Here is a 16,232-nt window from a genome sequence, read left to right on the forward strand (position 1 = left end):
CTCAGCCTTAGCCCTGCATGCAGCATGCATGGGAGATGCAAGAGCAGCTCCACCATTTCCCCTCGCAGTCCTATCTGCTCCAGGGCTCCTTGGCACAAGGTCTGTGCAAAGGGGGCTCAAGGGTGGCACAGATACCAGGCTCTTGCTTTTCCCTCACACAGAAAATGAAGAAGTCTTGGTCTGGGATATGCTGGAGCCAAGAGAGACCTGCTGCTCTATGGGTATTGCTGGCAGCTCCCAGCTGCTCCTACCCTGGTATACTGGTGAAAACCAGAGCCTGGTATCCCCTGCCTTGCAGAAGAACGTGGCTCTGTTCCCACCTGCCTCATTAGATACCTAATGTCCCACAGAGCAGCTGCAGAGACAGCAGAGTATGATGTGCAAGAGTTTCCTGAGGGGCTGCCCTGGAGACATGGTGGTGGCACAGTGGGCCTAGATTGGAGGCCTGGCAGGGAGACTGAGGAAGGCTCTGCTCTGCTTGGCTGGCACAAGAGTGGTCAGGGTCAGAGCCATCTCCTGCTGCCCTGCAGGCTGGCAGTGGTCAGTTGGACTCTGTACCTTAAGCTTCCTTTTCCCTTCATTGGCTGAGTTTATTGGTCAAATACCTGCACATTTAAGCAACTTTAAGGATTGGACTTGATGATCTGGAAGGTCTCTTCCAGCCTTAGGTTGCCCATGAGGAATAATTTCTTCCCCAACAAGGTTGGCCAGGCCTGGTCTAGGCTGCCCAGGGCAGTGGTGAACTCCCCATCCTGCGAGGGGCTTCAAAGCCCTGCAGATGTGGTGTGAGGTCATGGGTTGGTGGTGCCCTGGTTGAGGGTTGGGCTCTGCCTGAAAGGCCTTTTCCCACTAAAGTGATTCTGTGATTCCAGCCTTGCAGAGCCTGCAGGCAGGCAGCTGCAGCCTAGGAGTGGCTGTTCCCAGAGCAGTGCAGGTCTGTGCTGTGCTCACCATGCTGGGGTAAAGCAGTGTTTGGTCACACACAGGTGAACAGAAGCAGCCAGGGCAGGAACCCACTCATAACAGTGATTAACAGCAGAGCACTGTGGGCAGTGCAGCTGCAGAGTAAAGCCAATGGGTGGGAATTACTCAGCAATGGTGGTGACTGATGTGATTTGCCTCTGAGCACTCTGGATCCCAAAGGTGTGCAGTGCCACCTTCCTGAGCTCTTAGTCCCTGGGTGCAGGCACTGGCACCGCAGCAGAGCCTGGGCACCCCAGCACAGCTCAGGGGGTTACTGCACCAACTGCTCTGTGGACTGGCTTTGTGAGACAACAAAGGAGCAAATGCCCCTCCCGAGGAGCTCCAGGTGCTGAGTTTAGGGAGTCTGGAAGGACTTCACCTGTAGAAGCGCAGGAGTTAAGCTGACAGCTCTGGGACTGGTGGTGATTGCTCCTGCACCAGGACCTGAGCTGTCAGCTTACCTCTTGACACAGAAAGGTTCTCACATGGACTAAAGCCCCTGAGCAGTCCTCCAACACCTTCTGCAACTCTTGTCCCTTATGCTGTGGCCAGGCTGTCACTGCTGCCCAGGTGACCTACTGGGGACATGTTCTAAGGCTTCCAAGGCCTGTCTGGATGTGTTCCTGGGTGCCCTGAGCTAGATTGGATGGTCCTGCTCTGGCTGGGGGGGTGGGCTTGATGACCTCTTTGGATCCTTTCCAGCCTCTGACATCCTGTGAGCTGTGATCCTGTGATCTACACCAAACCCCAGAGCCAGCTCCAAGATGATCCTTCAAGGACATCCCTGTAGGTTTCTGTAAGTGAACACTGCAGAAGTGACCCCTTGTGCCTGATACTCTTCCCAAAGGGATGGACCTTGCAGCCTGCTTTCTCCTGCACTGGCTTCAGCAGGGCAGAAGGCAAAGGTCTACCCATCCAACATATCCACCCCTGTTAGCCCCTCAGGTCTCTTCCTGTCTGACCCTAGGCAGGTGGGCAGTGAAGCAGATGCAGATGGAAGAGTCCCAGGAGCTGGAATGCAGCCAGACCTGGCCAGCTTGCATGAAACTGGGTCTCAATATTCCCTCTCTCTTCTGAGTCTTCCCTTAAACCTCCTCAGCCCCTATCTCATCAGAACCCATCACTCCCCAGATCCCAGTGCCGTTTGCCAGCATTCCACGGTCCTGCTCTCAGAGGTAGAACCTGCAATTCTTTGGGTTTCTACTGCTCCCACTTTGGAACTGAGGAAGGAGTTCTGGGAGCCTGGGGGAGCTCTGCAACGAGAAACAGTTGCAGGAAGGTGAGCAGCCCTTTTGCTTCCCAGGGTTTGCAGCGTGAGAAGGGCAGAGGCAGATGTGCTCCCCCTGAGTGTCCCAGCAGCCAGGGGCAGCAATGGGCACTTCAGCCGTGTGCTGTGACTGGAGGTCTTCCCAGCTGGGACTGAACCAGTTACTCCTTTCGGGCTGCTGCAGTAAGGCTCACAGCTGAGGGTCAGGCTCTTGCTCAGTGCTGTGGGAGCACCCCTAAGCTCTCTGTGGGAGAGCTGCACACTGCAGCCTCCAGAAAACAGCCCTGCCAGAGAGCTCCTCAGGCAGGTAACCAGCAATAGAACAAGGGGACACAGTCTCAAGTTGTGCCAGGGTAGGTATAGGCTGGATGTTAGGAAGAAGTTCTTCACAGAGAGAGTGATTGGCATTGGAATGGGCTGCCCAGGGAGGTGGTGGAGGCACCGTCCCTGGGGGTCTTCAAGAAAAGACTGGATGAGGCACTTAGTGCCATGGTCTGGTTGATTGGATAGGGCTGGGTGATAGGTTGGACTGGATGATCTTGAAGGTCTCTTCCAACCTGGTTGATTCTATGATTCTATGAACAGGCTGCAGCCCCCTGCAGTCCCCTACTGCTCTGTTCAGACTGGCAGGTGTGGCACCTCTGTCGTTTTAAGGCACTGAGTGGCTCTCGTTAAAGCTGTCAGGCAGAGTGAATCTAATTCCTGAGCTGTTTTACTGGGAAATTGGGACAATTGGGCAGGAGCTGCTGTGCTCTGAGTGAAGTGCCAGCTGCCAGGCATGCCTGTCAGCCCAGCACAGCCTTCAGCAAAGGCCAGCAGAAAGGTGTAAGTCCTGAGCTCACCTGGAGCCTGTGAAGTGCAGCCCTCAGCGTCTCTGCGTCCTGCTCGCTCCCAGGCACCACTCGGATCAGCTTCTCCCTGCCAGAACACAACAGAGAGGACACTTCAAGGCCCTGCCACAGAAGAAGGCAGCAGGAAATGCATTCAGCTACTGCACTGCTGCTCTCTTCCAGCAGCTGTAACGTGTCAGGGGAGCTGCAGCTCTGCTCCTGAGCTTCCCCCTCTACAGCAGCGATTTGCTCTCTGTAGACCAAAGTGTCAGCTGGAGCCTCTGCTTCCCAGCAAAGGCTTTTGTCCATTCCTTCCACTTCAAGCTGCTCAGGCTGGCACCTTCCACACCAGCTATCTGCCTCACGGCAAAGCAACCCTTTCATTTTTAACAACTTAATCTTTTTGAGGGCAAGATGAGGTAAGAGACATCAGGTTTGTATGGCAAACATCAGAATGTTCCTTGTGTGTTACAGGCAGCTTCTCTTTGCAAGAGCCCAGTGTTGTTGTGTGTTAGAGGTGACCCTCACACCAGGGACATGCCTGTGGAAGGGAGGTGACTCTCACACCAGGGACATGCCTGTGGAAGAGAAGTGACCCTCACACCAGAGGCATGCCTGTGGAAGGGAGGTGACCCTCACACCAGGGGCATGCCTGTGGAAGGGAGGTGACTCTCACACCAGAGGCATGCCTGTGGAAGGGAGGTGACCCTCACACCAGGGACATGCCTGTGGAAAGGAGGTGACTCTCACACCAGGGGCATGCCTGTGGAAGGGAGGGGACTCTCACACCAGGGGCATGCCTGTGGAAGGGAGGTGACTCTCATACTGCCTTTTGCTTTGTCCATCCAAGCTGGCACACACGCAGGAGTGCAAGCAGCTGTTCATACATGCTCAGAAGGTTCTAGATAACAGCAGCTGATGCTGTGAGCTTTAGCAGCTATCAATGAGCACTGCAAGCAGGAAGCACACTGCAGAGCTGTCCATTCCATGGCCTCCATCCATGCCATGGACAATGGGAGACCATAGAAAGCGCAGGGAGTGATCACACAGCCAAGACCTCGGTCACAGGAGAAATTCCTGGATCTGTGATCTCAAAACCTGCACTACAGAGTTCCCTCCCAGCTCTGACAACTGAGCCATCAAGGTCAGCCTCTACTGACAGTACTTGTCTAGAACCTTCCTTGAGTAAATGGCCTGAGAAAAATGAGAGGTGAAACAACTCTGGCTTTGTGGGCAACGACACCTCAGGCACAGAGCACGAGGGGTAAAGGCATGAAGGGGTCCCTGCTGCTGAATGGATTGGAGCCTGAGTGTGTTTGGTGGTTCCTGGTCAGCAGCCTCTTGAGCTCAGATGGAGACCCTGATCCTCAGAGGGACGTGGGGCAGGGAAGCCTGCACTCATTACTGTACTGGCACAGAAGCACAAGTAACTGGCAAGTGTAAGAGTTTGCAAGGGGATGAAAGAGAGATCAGAGGAGTTGTCTCATGCATATTTTAGAAGTAAATGTCAAAGTAGTGGGCTCAGCTTTAATTTGGGACTGATCATTAGTGTTTGCTATGTATTTATTCATTGATGCAAGTTACAGCAAGAGAGATGAAAATGTTTATGGAGTAAAAGGATGTTCTGGCATGAAGCAGTGCTGTGTGAGATGTCTGCAGCACGGGAGGCTTCCGAGGCTTGCTTCGGACGTGCTGGAGTGTGCTTGGTTGTTTGCAGGGAAAACTTCTGTTTCTTTAGGGGTTTGTTTGATTGCTTGAAAGTGACTTTTTAAAGTACCACTGAGGGTCATTCAGATGCACCCATGGGCAGCCTGAGGAGAGCTGTCCTTAGGAGTCAGCCTCACTGAGCAGAGGAAGCTCCCTTCAGAAAGGCTGAGCAAGGCTCCCAGCCACTTTGGATTGAGCCCAGCCATTCCCTAACACCTAGTCTGGTGCCAATCCATGTCCCTCGCCATGTCTCTGCAGCTTTCAAACACCTCCCTTTCAGTGAAGAAGTTTCTTCTGATGTCAAACCTAAACTTCCCCTGGGGCAACTTGAGGCCTTCTCCTCTTGTCCTGTCCCTTGTTCCTTGGGAGCAGAGCCCAATCTCCACCTGGCTGCAGCCTCCTCGCAGGGAGCTGTAGAGAGCAGGGAGCTCTGCCCTCAGCCTCCTCCACACTGCACACCCCCAGCTCCCTCATCTGCTCCTCCCCAGCCCTGTTCTCCAGACCCTTCCCCAGCTTTGTTACTCTTCTCCAGACCTGCTCTAGCCCCTCAGTGTCCTTTTTGGAGTGAGGTCCCCAAAACTGAGCCCAGGACTCAAGGTGTGGCCTCAGCAGCTCTGAGTGGAGGACAATCTCCTCCTTGGTCTTGCTGGACAAGGTTGTTAGCCCTCATGACACTGTGACACGTCCCAGCTCTTGCACATGGTTAAATCTGTGTCTTGGTAAAATGACTTCAGGATGCTGAACCAAAGGAGGCCTCCAGCAGCTCCCAAGCTTTCAGCCTGACTGAACCGCAGAGAGTGGAAGGGAAGGCAGAGCTCTGCCACAGCAGTGAGAGCTGCGTGTGGTGTGATGGGTCTGGCTCTTTGAACGCGGCCCTCACATGCAACCTGACTCTACTTTGATCTGGATTTCCCACAACAAAGCCTTCTCTTCTTTCTCCCCACGGCACGAAACAGTCCCCAGTGTCTTCCACCAAACCTGCTGTCCTGCCACTGACCAAAGGAACCTGCAGTGCTGCAGGCAACCAAAGCGCACCAACTGCAGAACAGCATTCAAAGCACCAAATCAAACTGAGGGCTTGGGGAGGGGAATAAATATTTCAGTGGCAATGAAATTATTTATTCTCTGCACAGTTCCTGCACCAGCCATTAAGGCAATTATGTTTTGCCATTTCCATAAGCTGCTGGAGAAATAATTTTTCCTCACTGGATTAATGCTGTGTCAGTTCTCTGCAAAATCACTCCTAACTTAAGAGAGCAGCAGAGACTTGTGCTGCATAATTAGAGGGAGAATTTCCCTGCTTTAAATACAGTCCTGGTACAGAGCAGGTGAAGGCTTCAATTTCAGGCAGAGCAAATCTGACTACAACAGGGAAGAATTCTTCTGCAAAAGGAGGCAGTGGCTGAGGAGAACTTTTAGCCAAGGCACCCTGGATTGCTCTGGACTCATTGGAGGCACTGATCCCAAGCCCAGCAATTTCCTATCCTCCTCCATGGAAAAACTCTCTAGGAAACATCTACTGAAAGCTAATTTAATCAAAACCCACCCAGAGAACTTTGGTTTTCCCCAGCTCCACTTGACAGCTGCTCTCTCCCCACGGGGCCGCTGTGCTACACGAGTGCTGGGGGCTCGGAGCCACCGAGGGCAGCACACGCTGCACGGTGCAAGTCAGCTCCTCAGCCCCGTGCCCCTCTCCTGTGAAATACCAACCCAGAGCACTCCTCCTCAGAGCCCCTCCATGAAATACTGTAACCATCCAGCTGGCCACGAACGAGGCTCTCTGAATTCAGTCTCCTGCAAGCATCATTTCTCTGTTTTCACACATTTTAGACCCTCATGCCATTAGCTAACTCGCAAATGAAGTGTTGGGAAAGTGTAACTATGAATTCAGCTGCCTCCAGCTTCTTTCCTCTTCCCAGCATTTGTGTTTAGCTGTGTTTGAGTAACCATAAATGTCAGCATCAAATGGGGATCTACACTGAGCCAAAAGTGATGGATATTGCTAAGTGATGGGAGAGATTTTAGAGGCTCTTTACATGCTCCAAGGTTTGCATTGCACATTTATTCTGAAGGTCAACTGCCAGCAGAATGAGCTGCAGAACAAAGAGGCTATCAGTGAACCAATGCTGAGCTCCCTGGGTGGATGAGCGTCTGGGTGCTGTTTGTCTGTGCCAGCCTGGTCATGGCAGCCTGCTGCAGCAGTGAGGGGCACTCTGGTGCTGCTGTGGCTGTTGGCAGTGCCCCTGCTAGCACACAAGCACAGAATGACACAGGAATGCACTAGAGCCATGGCTGGGCTGGGGAGCAGAGCAGTGCTGCTGGCACTTTGGATGCGATAGTGAAGAGATTCCTGGTGCTGACCAAGTCTCCTTAATGCTCACAATTAACGAGCAACACTTAAAACCTGCCTTGGGGCATCCTCCAAAGAGCACAGTAGCTGCTGACTTGCCTTGCCACAGTGGAAACAAGGGCAACAGCAGAAGCCACTGTATCTGTGCCTCTCCTGGTGCCAGGGTTATAACTGCGCTTGTGGTTTCCCAGTGGGAGTGACAGGACACATAGGAACACCACAGGTTAAGGAAGATTCACACACTCCTGTGCAGTCCATCACTGGTCAAGGTTCAAGGGCAGCAGTGATTTCCCAGTGAGCACTGAAGGGGGAGGGAAGTGGAAGCACCATCACAAGAGGGAAGTTTCTGACTGGTCAGTGGATATATTCATGGTCTGGTACGGACAAGAAAGCCTCTGATTGCTTCTTTCAATGTCTGCAAGTGTAGAACTTTGAGTGATGCACAGGAACACCACGGGGCAGAGTTCTTCTGGCACTGTGAATCCAGTCCTTAGCAAGCCAAACAGAAATGCATATTTAGAGGCTTAGAGCAAGGCTGTGACCTGAATGCTAGGGCTGAGTGGGAAGCTGTACCGGTGTGGAGAGAGGGGAGGAATCAGCTGAAGTGCCAGTGTGAGAGCTACCAGGAGCACATGGCAGTCCAGACAGCCCCCTGCCAGCTGCAGCCTGGGGAGAACTCAAGGGCCCAATTTACAGCTGGCAATATAGAGCCTGTGCAGGCTGCCAAAGAACCAGATGTCTCCTGCCTGGAAGACTCCTCACTCCTGGTTTATGGGTCCTGTGATTGATATCCCACAAGGACAGCAGAAACCATTCACCATCGCATGTGAGGGTCTGGGATCCCTGGCATAACTAAGAGCTTTTCCTTCTTGTCTAAACAAGAGGCTGGAAATCTTTCCTAGCAATTAAAACCACAAAGACAGATCCTTTAAATAGTTCTTTGGACTTTTTTGGGCTCAGAATCTGTTACCAACGTGATTAAATTTACAGAGAAACACAAGACAGAGTGCTGAGCTTCTTGTTTAATGTAACAGTCAGTGCACAGCTGGATAACAAAAGCAGTGTGCGTGAGTCTGGGGTGAGTTTGGCCAGTTCTGGTCACACCATGGATTAACATGCATCACAGTTTCATTCACTCCAGACAGTTTGGTAGCTCCTGGAGAAAACAGCTTCTTTACTATCAAATGTCCAGCACAGGAACCTCCTGAGCCCGCATTCCCCAGGACTATTCAGGTTCCTGAGTCGGTGTCTGCATTCCCCCCCAGCACTTCACTAGGTAAATAGTAAAATCAGAAGATAAGGTGGCAGTGTGATTCCTTTCATCTAAAGCAACACAACTATAAGCTTGAAGGAGAAGTGTAACTTGTAAGCCATCCTGTGAGTAGAGAATTAATGCACTGAGGTTTGGGAGTCCTTTATGTTAGCAAGAAAAGAAACTTAATCTACTTCTTGCAAGCTGTGCTACACAAAACCCCAGAGCTCTTATTAGATGGGATGGTTTCTGCTTCCAGCCAGGTGCAAAAGGCCTTAATGCTCTGAACTGGAACTTGTGAAAGCCTCACCTGTCTGCCTGGCAATCCCTTTCCCTTCCCTTGGGGAGTGCTCCTTTTTTGGCTGGACTCTGTCTACATGGCAGTAAATCCATCAAGAGTGTCCTGCAGTGCCTTGGCTGCCCTCCCAGAGCAGCTGCCCAGCGTCTGCCAGGCCAAGGCTGGCTGCAGGACAGCTGTGGCCGCGGGTGATGCGCTGAGCCCTTCTGCCGGGCCGGGCACGGCCGCTGCGGCTGGAGCGGCTGGCAGCGGTTGGCAGCGCCCAGCGAACCCCTGCAGCACCGCTCTGTGTGCGGCGGCGGCGAGCAGCAGGGTTCGTGCTGCTGCGGCAGCCTCCAACTGATTGCCTGAGACGTTTGTTTACGACTTGATTGCTAGAAGGCATTTCCCACATTGACTGCTTGTTAAACATGGGCCTGGGATCCAGCTTGCTAAGGGCAGAGAGCAGCCAGACCTCGGGATCTTTGTCACCAAGGCCCTTCAGCCCGGCTGCCTTCCTCGCGTTTACACAACTCGCTGCTGCGCTCCAAGAGGGGAAGGCTGCTGCCGGAGCTGGCTCCCGAACACGCTGCAAACGTGTTCTGCCGAGCAGCAGGCAGACAGCGAATGCCTGCGGGGGTCTGCAGTTGTCCTGGGAATTGGGTTTCCAAAGCAGCTCAGATTTATGAGCACAATTTTCCTCAGACACCTGATACAGTAAATATTTCTAGGGGTTTATAGTTTTTATCTTAAGCAGCAGCTTGTTTAGTCTGCCTCCCCGCATGGCAGCCTGCTGCTCGTACTTGCTGTACAGAGTTACCTCTGTGTCTGTTGGCTTCCCGGGGCAGGAGCTGCCAGGAGCTGCAGCTCTGCTGCGGAGTTGTGTGAACGTATGCAGAGAGGCAGGTTGGGTGAGAAAGCACACTGACATCAGCTCCATCCGGGATGTGAGCAACCCCGGGCTGAAGAGGAGAGGACAGACAATGTCCGTTAGAGCAGCTGTTCACTTGCCTCTTAGCTGAGCACAATTTCCAACTCTCACACACAGAAAACTACTAAATCCAAGCAACTAAACCCATAGAATCCAAAGGGCTCCAGGAGAACAAGAGACCGACTCCAGCAGGGGTCGTGGACTCTTGCATTCTGGAATCAGCTCCTTCTCGGCCCTGCTGCCAATGTGAGAGGGAGGTTTTGCCTGCTGGTAGGTGCTGCAAGCCATCAGCTTGTTTCAATTTAGGTTCTTGCCTGCTGCCATCATTCACAGAAGTTAACAAAATGGTGCAAGGAGCTGCTAGCTCCTCAAACCATCTCATCAGCACTTGTTGCCATCCACCCAACTGAAAGCAAATCCCTAAACTGAAAGCATTCATATTAATAACAAATCAAGTTTGTTTTCACTGCTGCTTATTGCCCTGACTGGATCCACTGTCCAAAGACCTGCGTGAGGGCTCAACTACTCTGCTGACGGGTGGCAAAAGGCCAGCCCCTGCCCAGGTAGGCTGGTTGTGGCAAAACACGGGGACAATGAAGCAGAGGAGGGGTAAGAGCTGAGAGGAGGAGGAAAAGCAGCAGGTTTGTACAGGGCAGGCTGTAATCTCAGCCAGCACCTGCAAAGATAGCAAAAGGGAAGGTCCTTTGAAAACCACAACTGAGGAACCATAAGCAGAGGCTTTCTGTGACACACCTCCTGGTGCCAGAAGCTATTTCCATCCAGGAGCCAAGAGATGTCCACCCAGCAGCATCTTGACTGAGCTGCTCCTGCTGCTGTGGCACCCAGAGAGCCTCACTCCCCATCTGGAGGGGAAGATTTGGGTGGTCTGTTGCAGTTTGCAGATGTTTTGGTAGATAAGTAGGAGGTAGCTGAAGTTGACTGACATGGACTAGAAAAGAGAGACAAAACTTCCCCTGAATACAGAGAGTTTGTACTGTCTCATGCTGGAAACCTGGGATCAGTCCTGAGCCTCAGCCTGGCTCCCTGTGCTGGCCCAGGAGAGGACAGCTGCCTTGACCTGCCTGAAGGGATGTGCTTTAGGGGAGTCATGAACTGAAGGGGATTTCTTTCAGTTAGCACCAGAACTACATGGCCTCTAAACGCTGAAACCTGACCCCAGTGTCTTCATTTTCAAATGCAGCTAAAATGCCATTCTCTTCTCGCATGAATGTGCCCTCACCATTTACACTGCTCTTCCACACTGGGCTCTGAGGTCACTCCATAAAGTGAGTCAGTTTCCAGTTGCAATTATTTCAGTCTGTAAAGCTGTGATGTGCCTGCTGAGCCACACTTGGTACCTTGTGTGAATTCACACTCAGAGGCTCTCAGCAGCCTGCTCTAGTGGGAGGTGTCCCTGCCTGTGGCAGGGGGCTCCGAACTAGATGATCTTTAAGGTCCCTTCCCACCCAGACTATTCTATTCTAGGATCCACACAAATCCAGAGCTGTACAAACCCATTAAACTGTCAGCTCTATCTTCCTGCAGCTTCTCTCCCGTTCTCCTCTTGTTACACCCAGCTCTCCTTACATGGAGCTTCACGGCAGAAGGAGCTGGCATGCTGAATCCTGAGAGGGTGCTGCCAAATCCTTCCACCGTGCAAGCGGCAGCACGAGTGAGGGGATGCTTTGAGCTTATACCAGAGCTTTGGATGTTCCATCTCCAAGGATAAATAATCTCATTGTTATCCTTCCATTTTCCCTTTGGAACACAGAGAGTGGAGTGACTCAAACCACACATGCAGATAACTGGAGGCCATCCCAGCAAAGGCCTCTCAGCCTCGGCTCACCCAACAGCCAAAGTTTCCTTCTCTACCAACTCCTGCTTCTTCCACTATAATTCTAACTACAAACTGCCCTGTGCCCATTTCACAGGAGCAGTAATTAAGCTCAAACCAACAGACCCCCACAGGCGGTGGAGACACAAGTCCTGGCTGCAGTGAAGGGTGTTTGGTGTCCTTGCACTGGAGGCAAACCTTGTTTTATGAGCGAGGCGTCGCTGCTGACAGCAAGCCTCTGCCTGTTCCTTGCAGACAACAGCTTCCAGCCTTCTCCTGCCACTGCTCCCTGCACAACATCTGGTGTTTTATAGCCCTGCACTTGCAAAATAAATACCCTGCCTGCACGCTGATAACTTGAAAAATATTACCTTAAGCCCACCCATTTCTTTTTGTGAGCAGCAAAGTTCTTTATCCAACAACTAATTTAACAATTCCTTCTTTGTCTGCTTGTCCTCTGTGCTGCTTTTCTCCTGATTCCCAGGGGGCAGAGAGACTCCTGGCTGCTGATACACCCTAATAATTCTGGGTTCCATTGGCTGCTGTGAAACTGGTCCTTCTCCTATTGGATCTCTGTGTTTTGCTCCACCAGAAAGTCCTTTTTTTTGGGGGTGTGTGTTTGTTTCTATTTTATGTGTTTTAACAGAATGATCATGGAGCATTTTTTCACTGGCCAGCTATTAGCTGCTCCATCTTGTGACAGGATGAGAGGGAATGGATCGAAGCCTGTGGAGGGCAAATTTAGAGCGTGATTAGAAAGCAATTCTTGACAGTGAGGATGGGGAGAGGCAGAAGGCGGCAAATGCAGTGCTCCTGTCTGCAAGAACTCAGTGGGCATGGGAGCTGCTGCCTCTTTGCTGAGACCTCCCAACTACTTGTCATCTTCCCAGAGGTATCTGGAATGCTTTTGCTTAAGGATATCTCCATGTGTCATACCTGGCCTGCTCTGAACACAGCTTGGAGAAGTTAGTCTGGAGAAACATCTGCATTCCCAATTGTGTCAGGTCAGAGTCCTCAGCTCAAGAGCTGCAATTGCTCAGTGCCTCTCAGTGATGAGTGCATGAGAAATGTTGCCATTGCCTTTCTTTTTTGTTTCTCTTCTTTCCCATTCCACTGCCCTGATTATATTGATTTCTTTCCACTCTGTAGTGCAGGACTGGCTCACACTTCTTAGCACTAAATGAAGTCAGGTGGCTAGGGTGATGAACATGGGTACCTGAATGCTGAACAGTATCAAACCATCTTCCCCTGCCACTTGTCTTTCTCCCCAGACACCCTACCAAGCCGTTTTTCCCCTGGGGTGCCACCCAGGTTCAGCAGTGATGGCAATTCCTGCTCTGCCATTTCAAAGCTCAGTTTCTCAGAGGAAATTAAATGATCCTGCCCAGGCCACTGGGCTGCTGACAGACACCTCAGAAGGACCAAATAGATTTGCCATTCTGAAGAAACCTTCATCCCTCTTCAAGCTTGTTTTTCATCATCTTTTATTGACACAAATACTGCCAGGATGCAGAAATGGAAAAGATGAGTGGAGTGGGCAGAAGCTCAGGTTCTTCTTGCAGTTTGTGTTACACATGTGGTGCACGTCCTGGTGTCTGTTACAAATGTGGCCGCACTTCCAGCAAGGCTTGTAAAAAGATCCTGGCCCCTTACTACCACTGTCTATCAACCAAGAGCTTTCCTACTGCAACCTGGCCTTTCTGAGCAGGGATTTTCACTGCGCTTCCCAGACTCTGGAAGCTGATGAGAAGTCTCATTTTTCTAGGTTTAGCCTCAGTGCAATCCCTGCCTGAGACAGATCAACAGGACAAGCTGAGCTGGGTCACTCTCCTGTCACTCAGGGCACATAAAGAAGGAAACGATTTTTAGGGCATGTAACAGAAGGGGTGACTCTCATAAACGAGCAGAGCTACAGTAGCTGAATCTACGCACACTGGTTTCTATTTTAGCCAGCTCGGCTATGGATTGACAATCTCACTTAAACAGCAGGGGCATTAAAATGTGTGTTCTGGCATCTCAAACATCCGTCAGCAGCTAGCTCAGGTGACTCCTGTTCAGAAGAAGCCATGTGCCAGCACAGGCAATGTGTTATCCATCTCAGTGTCATCTGCAAACAACCTGGAAGCAATCCTGACTTTAAAAGCAGGCAGGTCTTGCTGAGGCCAGGACCGTGCACTGCTGCCGCACAAAACCTGTGCCCACAGCTTTCAAGCACAGTTTCATTTTCCAAACACAAATTTGAGCTTCAGCTGAAACAAAGCAAGCTAAAAAATAGACTAGTTTGAAACAGAAGCAGAAGCCACTAAGCTAAGCCACTCTTCATCACCTTTGAGAGGTCGTGGAGAACGGGAGAGGTGCTGGGGGACTGGAGGAGAGGCAGGGGCACTCCAGCCTGGAGAAAGGAGAAGCAGCAAGGGGGCTGTTAGTTTTTTCCGTGCCTGCTTTAGCAGGGCTTTGGGCTGGATGGTCTCTAGAAGTCCCACCCCAACCTCCACCTCGCTGGGATTCTGACTCTGCTCACAGCACGGCGAATCGATTTCTCTTGTTGGTTGAGATTTGCATGCACTCAGTAAGACATTGTTCGACTTAAACCCAACAATTTTAAGTTCGCAGAACGACAGAATCGTTTTGGTTTGAAAGAGTTGTTAAGGATCATTGAGTCCAGCCCTTACCCAGCACTGCCAGGTCACCACTAACCCACGTCCCTCACGGCCACATCTCCATGGCTTTCAAATCCCATCCAGGGGTGGGGACGCCACCGTCCAGGGCTTGACGACTCTTCCCATGAACAGACCTTTCCTGTTAAAACTGGCCCCTAACGGAATCCGCAAACCTTCATCCATCCCACAGCACGGCAAAGCCTCTGAAACGGCTTTTCTGCCTCTAGAATCGGAACTTCTACCGCGGCGAGTGAGAAAGGAGCATTAAACCTTTCCTTTTTAGCACAGCGAAACTTTCTCTTCGCCCCTCAGCGCAGCATCTTCCCTGTCGCTGGCAGAGCCTCGGAGCCGTCTGTGGCCAGAAGGCGCCGGGACGCGCCGCGGCTGAGGGGAAGCAGGCACAGGAGCAGCTCGGCAGCGGCCGCGGCAGCCCCGCACCTACGGACCAGCGCCGCGGGCACGGCCAGCGAGGGGACGCGGGAGAGGAGCGGTCGGAGGAGAGGCCAGGGGCGGCGGAGAGGTGAGCTGCGGAGGGGCGGGGGTCGGCGGGCACTTACCCGTCGTAGCGGGCGCGAAGGCCGCGGGCCGGCAGCGCAGCCTGGAGGCAGAGCAGACAAAGGGGCAGCAGGGCGGCGGGGGGCCCGCGGGGCCTCATGCTGCGGGGCCTGGCCGCCGCCTCACAGCCGGCGCGGAGCCGTGCGCGGGCAGAGCGGGGCCGGGGGAGGACCTCGCCTGGCAGCCCCGCCGCGCCTGGGCACGGGGCCGTCGGTGGGACGGGGCGGGGGAGGCTCCTTCCCGCCCGTCCGCCCGCCCTGGGAGGGCTGAGGGGAGCCAGGGGGGCTGCTCGCCGCCGCCCGGCCCGGGCCGGCCTCAGCGCCAGGGCGGGAAGCGAGAGCGCTGCGGGGCAGGTGCTGCGCCGGGGCGCCGGGGCACCGGGAAGGGCACCGGCAGGTACCGCCGCGGTGTCCCCGGCTGGGCAGAAGGGCCGGGGCAGATAAGCGGCAGGAATCCACATGCGTGAAGCACAGTGTCCCGAGGAGTCACCAAGGGAGGAGAAAGTGGGACCTGAAGTGAATGGCGGTGCGCGAAACCCTGGGGCCGAGTGACGGGGAGGGAGGCTGTGTGGTAAGCTGAAGCCCAACCGCTGGAAGCGGAGGCTCGCTGCCGCCGTTCCACACCGTGGAGGGGTGGGAAAAGGGAGAGTGTGGCAGATGCACATGAGTCAAGTCCCCGGAGCGTGGGGAGCAGCGAGGGCCAGGAGGGAGTCTGGTTGCAGATGTGTTTTGCGCACACGAGGGGCGCTTGCTGGAGCAGGTAGAACGCAAGGCCGATGCACCGTGGGCTGGTAGCCGCTTTCAGCCTGCCCGCCGCAGAAAGGAGCAAAACCACTTCAAAGCCGACTGCTTGTCGGCATCCCGGAGCAGCGGGGAGTGGAGGCAGCTGACACTGGGACGTGTGAGAGAACTGCAAACCCCTGCCAATGGCCCGGGGACACAGGCGGCTGCACTCAACCCCCCACCTCCTCCCTGAGAGGCAAACCAGCCTTTGCTTCTGCCTCTTCCCCGCCCCAGCGCCAAATCCGACACAAGCTGCGGGATAGAGGCTGGAGATGGAAAAGGCAGTCCAGGGCAGGGCTGTTTCCTTCCCTGTTCTCCGCCTTGAGCTGTCCGACCCCCATAACAGAATCACAGAATCATGGAGTGGTAGGGGTTGGAAGAGACCTCCAGAGATCATTCAGCCCAACCCCCCTGCCAGAGCAGGATCACCTAGGGCAGGTCACACAGGAACATGTCCAGATGGGTCTTGAAAGTCTCCAGAGAAAGAGACTCTCTGGGCAGCCTGCTCCAGGGTTCCAACGCTCTCGCAGTAAGGAAGTTCCTCCTGGTGTTGAGGAGGAGCTTCCTGTGTTCCAGTTTGTATCCACTGCCCCTTGTATCCATGTTTGTACCCACACCTGCTTAGCATAGCCTCACAGACTCACAGAACCGCTGAGATTGGAAGGGACTTTAATGACAATCCAGTTCCATGCCTCCTGCCACGGGCAGGGCCACCTTCCACCAGCCTGGGTCGCTCAAGACTCCATTCAGCCTGGCCTTGCACACCTCTAGGGAGGGGTATCCACAGCCGCCCTTCTGTGTGCTCAGAGGTGGCTGCAGAGGTA

At 53.4% G+C, this 16,232-nt stretch overlaps 2 protein-coding genes across 3 annotated transcripts in view; one reads left to right on the forward strand and one right to left on the reverse strand.

Moving 5' to 3' along the window:
• The window catches only part of CPA6 (carboxypeptidase A6), a 35,056-nt gene extending 20,330 nt beyond the window's left edge, over positions 1-14,726 (reverse strand). The window contains exons 1-2 of the mRNA XM_064170546.1: positions 14,629-14,726; positions 3,073-3,148 (exon numbers count right to left, since the gene is read on the reverse strand). Of these exons, the coding sequence (XP_064026616.1) occupies positions 3,073-3,148; positions 14,629-14,726 (174 nt within the window). The remainder of the gene's footprint in view (positions 1-3,072; positions 3,149-14,628) is intronic.
• The window catches only part of PREX2 (phosphatidylinositol-3,4,5-trisphosphate dependent Rac exchange factor 2), a 107,676-nt gene continuing 105,829 nt past the window's right edge, over positions 14,386-16,232 (forward strand). The window contains exon 1 of one of the 2 annotated variants that reach the window (XM_064170495.1): positions 14,386-14,591. The gene's annotated coding sequence lies outside the window, so the exon portion shown is untranslated. The remainder of the gene's footprint in view (positions 14,592-16,232) is intronic. The other variant, XM_064170492.1, reaches the window with a different exon arrangement.

This window comes from Pogoniulus pusillus, chromosome 34 (assembly GCF_015220805.1).
Source record: "Pogoniulus pusillus isolate bPogPus1 chromosome 34, bPogPus1.pri, whole genome shotgun sequence".
Taxonomy (NCBI): Eukaryota; Metazoa; Chordata; class Aves; order Piciformes; family Lybiidae; genus Pogoniulus; species Pogoniulus pusillus.